Source organism: Neovison vison, chromosome X (assembly GCF_020171115.1).
Source record: "Neovison vison isolate M4711 chromosome X, ASM_NN_V1, whole genome shotgun sequence".
Classification (NCBI taxonomy): Eukaryota; Metazoa; Chordata; class Mammalia; order Carnivora; family Mustelidae; genus Neogale; species Neogale vison.
Genome location: NC_058105.1, coordinates 12,349,190 through 12,353,157, shown reverse-complemented (window position 1 = coordinate 12,353,157; position 3,968 = coordinate 12,349,190). Strand labels below are relative to the sequence as shown.

General features: G+C 50.9%; 1 protein-coding gene across 1 annotated transcript; it reads left to right on the top strand.

Annotated features, from left to right (window-relative positions):
- Positions 1 to 2,234: 2,234 nt before the first annotated feature.
- LOC122897100 (UPF0472 protein C16orf72) lies at positions 2,235 to 3,441 on the top strand. Its single transcript, XM_044235255.1, has one exon. It carries the CDS (start codon positions 2,235 to 2,237, stop codon positions 3,090 to 3,092), a length of 858 nt encoding a protein of 285 aa, XP_044091190.1. The 3' UTR covers positions 3,093 to 3,441.
- Positions 3,442 to 3,968: the final 527 nt, after the last annotated feature.

Genomic DNA, 3,968 nt, shown 5'->3' with positions numbered 1-3,968 from the left:
TACTAATTAACTAATTAATCAGGTGCTGAGACCAACTGAATGGAGGATACCAGCCAGACAACTCAAGCCCAAGCAGAGGGTTGTGCTCTTTCAAAGACAGTGCCGTCTTTCTTCTTGGTTTTTAACCCAATCAAAAATGAGGGGAGAAAATAGGATATCGTGTCCTACTGTCAGTCATTTCAGCCCAAGCTTTTTACGTAGAGAAAATAAACTAAAAACATGTGCCTCTGATAATAACTGTGAGGCACTGTGTGCAGAGCAACCCCCAAAGCTCTGGCAAACTCAGTATCTCCTTGGCCATGAACTATTTCAGGGCTGGTGTATGTGGGTGTGTGGGGGAGAAAGGGGATCTGCCTTCTTGGAGTTTTCTACAATATATATTTTTTTAACACTGGAGAATGAGAAATGTATTTCTCCTTTTGGGCTGATCTTAGGTCTTTTGCCCCATCCCTCGTTTATGTAAATGAGAAGAGTCCAATTACACATATGGAAAAAGGGTTTAATGAATCGTGAAAAAGCCTGGTTTGCAGAGAAAGGGCACAATCCCCTTTCTTCTTCTTCTTCTCTTTTAGATTTAACTTAGAAACATGTATTTCTTTTAAGGAAGATGATAAAGCTTAATGATTAGATCATTTAATTTTATATACTAATTTTCATGTTTGGGAATTATTAAACAGATTTTGTTAGAAGATTTCGCTTCCTTTATTTTTGTAAGGCTTTACAGAGACCTGGCTAGTATTGTCTACAACCAAAACTGTGAAATTCTAACTTTTCCCCTAAATTTAAAAAACTATTACATGTTAGTTCCTCCCATTTTTTATGTTATTCTTAACTCAGTGATAATTTTTCTTTTAACACAGTTTGCTCTGGAACTGTCTGCACTGAAAAAGAACTGCATCATGACAGGAGAGGAGGGTTGTTGTCGAACCCAAGGAAAAGACTTTTTAGTATCACATAGGTTTAGCTTAATTTTGGTATTATTATGATGTTTTGCCTAGCTATAATTTTTAGGGTGTTGAATTAGGTAAGTTTTTTTTTTTCCTTTCCTAAAGACAGTGGATTTTTACAGTAGAGCGAAGAATAATACCGTGTTTGGGATTTCATTTTCCTATTTTCTCTCCCCTTACTTCTTCATCTTGGAATTTTCAGTAGTTGAGGGGAGACCACAGAGAACCCCCAACTCCCTTTTTTTTTAAAAGACAAAAACCTTGCAAGGATACTGAGGGGAAAAAATCATTACCATGTCTGACATGACTCTTAGATTTGGTAAGTATGCAACTAGCCTAGAATAGGTGATTTGCAGCGACAGCAGTAAAGTTCTAAATCATGGCTGTAAGTGCTTTCCAGAGACTTAATCCGGCCACCTCATTTGGCACTTGGGGAAACTGAGGCCCAGGAAACGTGGTGGGAGGAGGAAGGGGGCAGAGTTATAGGATTTTTTTTTCCTCTACAAAATACTGCGACGCTCGGCGGAAGACACTTTTCTTGGGTACCTACTGTGTAGAGGGCATTGCTGGGCTTCAGACTGCCTGCCTCTTCGCGGGGGTCAAGCTCCTTCCACGCTACCCACCCCACACCCCCCCACACACCCCCCCACCCCCGGCCTTCCCGGATCGGCGCCCTGGATGTGATCGACACCATGAAGTTGCCCCATAATCCTCTCTGGCAACATAGGATGTAAAATTTGATCAGCTCATTGGATGAAGCCGACAAGTCTCAAAAAATGTGTGAAAAGAGGGCCAAGTGGTAGGCAAGCGCCGCGTTGAGGCAGCGCTCCAGCCGGTCCCCCTCCGAGTTCTTGGTGCGGCAGCCGCGGCGGAGCGGGGGGCTGGGGCCGAGGCGCGGGACCGTGGCTGAAGCGGCGGCGGCGGCGGCGGCGGCGGCTGCGGGGAGGCCGCGGCGCCGTGGGGGGGCCCTAGGAGCGGACGGCGGGGCCGGAAGGGGGCAGCAAGGCGGCGCCGGCGGCTGCGGAGTTATCTCCGCGGCGTAGCTGGGGGCCGGGCCGGGCGGGGCGGGGCGGGGCGTGCACCAGGGCCGCGGGCGGCGCGCGCCGGAACAGTTGGCCTCAGGGCCCCGCCGCCCGCGCGACCGCCCGCCGGCGCACGCGGAGGAGGCGGCGGCGGCCGCAGAAGGAGGAGGGGAGCGCGGAGCAGGAGGTGAGGTGGAGGTGGAGGAGCAAGAGTAGGCGGAGGAGGAGGCGGCGGTGGAGGAGACGAGCGGCCAGGAGGAGGAGGATGGAGGAGCAGCCGAAGGAGGGCGAGGCCGAGGTGGCGGAGCACTGGTTTTCCAAGTGGGAACGCCAGTGCCTGGCCGAGGCCGAGCAGGGGGAGCAGCTGCCCCCCGAGCTGCAGGAGGAGGCGGCCGCGGAGGCAGCGGGGCTCAAGAGCGAGCGGCAGAGGCTGTGGCACCTCTTCCAGATCTCCGCCACCGCCGTGGCCCAGCTCTACAAGGATGCCGGGTGCCAACAGCCAGATCTGTCCATCTGGGACCCCTTCCAGAACGCGGCCATGGCCGTGACCAGTCTCTACAAAGAGAGCGGGGATGCCCACCAACGAAGTTTTGACCTGGGCGTCCGGGTCGGCTACCAGCGTCGCATCAGAGATGTCCTGGAGTGGGTGAAGAAGGGCCGGAGCACCATTCTCCGCGAAGACCTGATCAGCTTCCTGTGTGGCAAGGTGCCCCCCGCACCTCCACCGTCGCGCACCCCCAGGACGCCGCCGAAGCTGTCTGTCGCGGCCTCCGGCCAGGCCGCGGCCACCGGGGCCGGTTCGTCCGTTGACGTCGACCTGCAGCCCTTCCACGAGGCCATCGCCCTGCATGGCCTCAGCGGTGCCATGGCGAGCATCAGCGTGAGATCCGGCGCCCCTGGCTCCCCGCCTCAAGCCAGCGGCGGGGCCACCAATGGCGTCCCCACCAGTAGCCCTGGAGGTGGGCGCCGAAAAAGTAGCTTCCTGGAGGACGACTTGAACCCCTTCAACTCAGAAGAACCGGCCCTCCGCCTGGACAGTGGGGGGACCCGCAAGCGCACCTCGGCCCAGTGCGGGGATAGTGTCACAGACTCCCCCACCCACAAGCGCAACCGAATGGTCTGAACCTCGCCGTTGGCCACCAGCTGCCATGTTACTTGAGAGCTAACTTGACCTTCCACGTGCTTGTCGAAAAGGATGCTCGAGACCATCGTTTTCTTCTCAAAGTTAAAGATTTCTATCAAGTTTGCCATACAGAAACTTTTAAAGTATTCTAGAAGAGGCCTCGTATGACTCTGACTTTCCCGAAAATGTAATTCTAGCAGAGAACAAGTATTATGTAGTAGTTAGCAAGATCAGCAAAAGCAGAAGTATCCGGTCAAAAGCGGGAGCCTGGTTTATCTTGTTCACAGTTAATATTCCTTAGCACTTAGCACAGTTGCTGGTGCTCAATAAATGTTTGTTGAATGAAAAATGTGACCTTATTTAAAATTCTTAAAGGGGAAAGACGAACAGGTGTTTACTTGGTTATAGGATACTTTTATCCTCTATTATTTGGCTATTTGCTTTAACCATTTTTTGCCGGTTCAGTTACATTTTGTCAAAATGTGAAACTTGACATCTTAGTGAAATCTGGAATTTTCTATTTTTGCTCCACTTTACCATGCACCTAACTTGTACGAAGTGTGCAAGTAATACATATTAGGCTGTAAGGTGTTTTTTTCTTTATATAGTTGGTTATTATGGTGATTATGTGATGGTGTGAAGGGCTGCTATAATGGTTGGGCAGGTAATACTTGATATTGAGTCCATTCAGTGCTCTTTAGGAAGATTAAGCCAACAGTGGAGATCCTGAGATCAAAGATGGTGGTCCTGGTGGCGCAGTGGTGCTCCCTTAACTGAGGAATGTAAAAGGTTCCTTTTCCTGAGGTTATATCTTTTTGGTGATCTCTGTTTTGAATTGAAAGACAGAGTAGTCAGAATGAACTGGATTTTATTTAA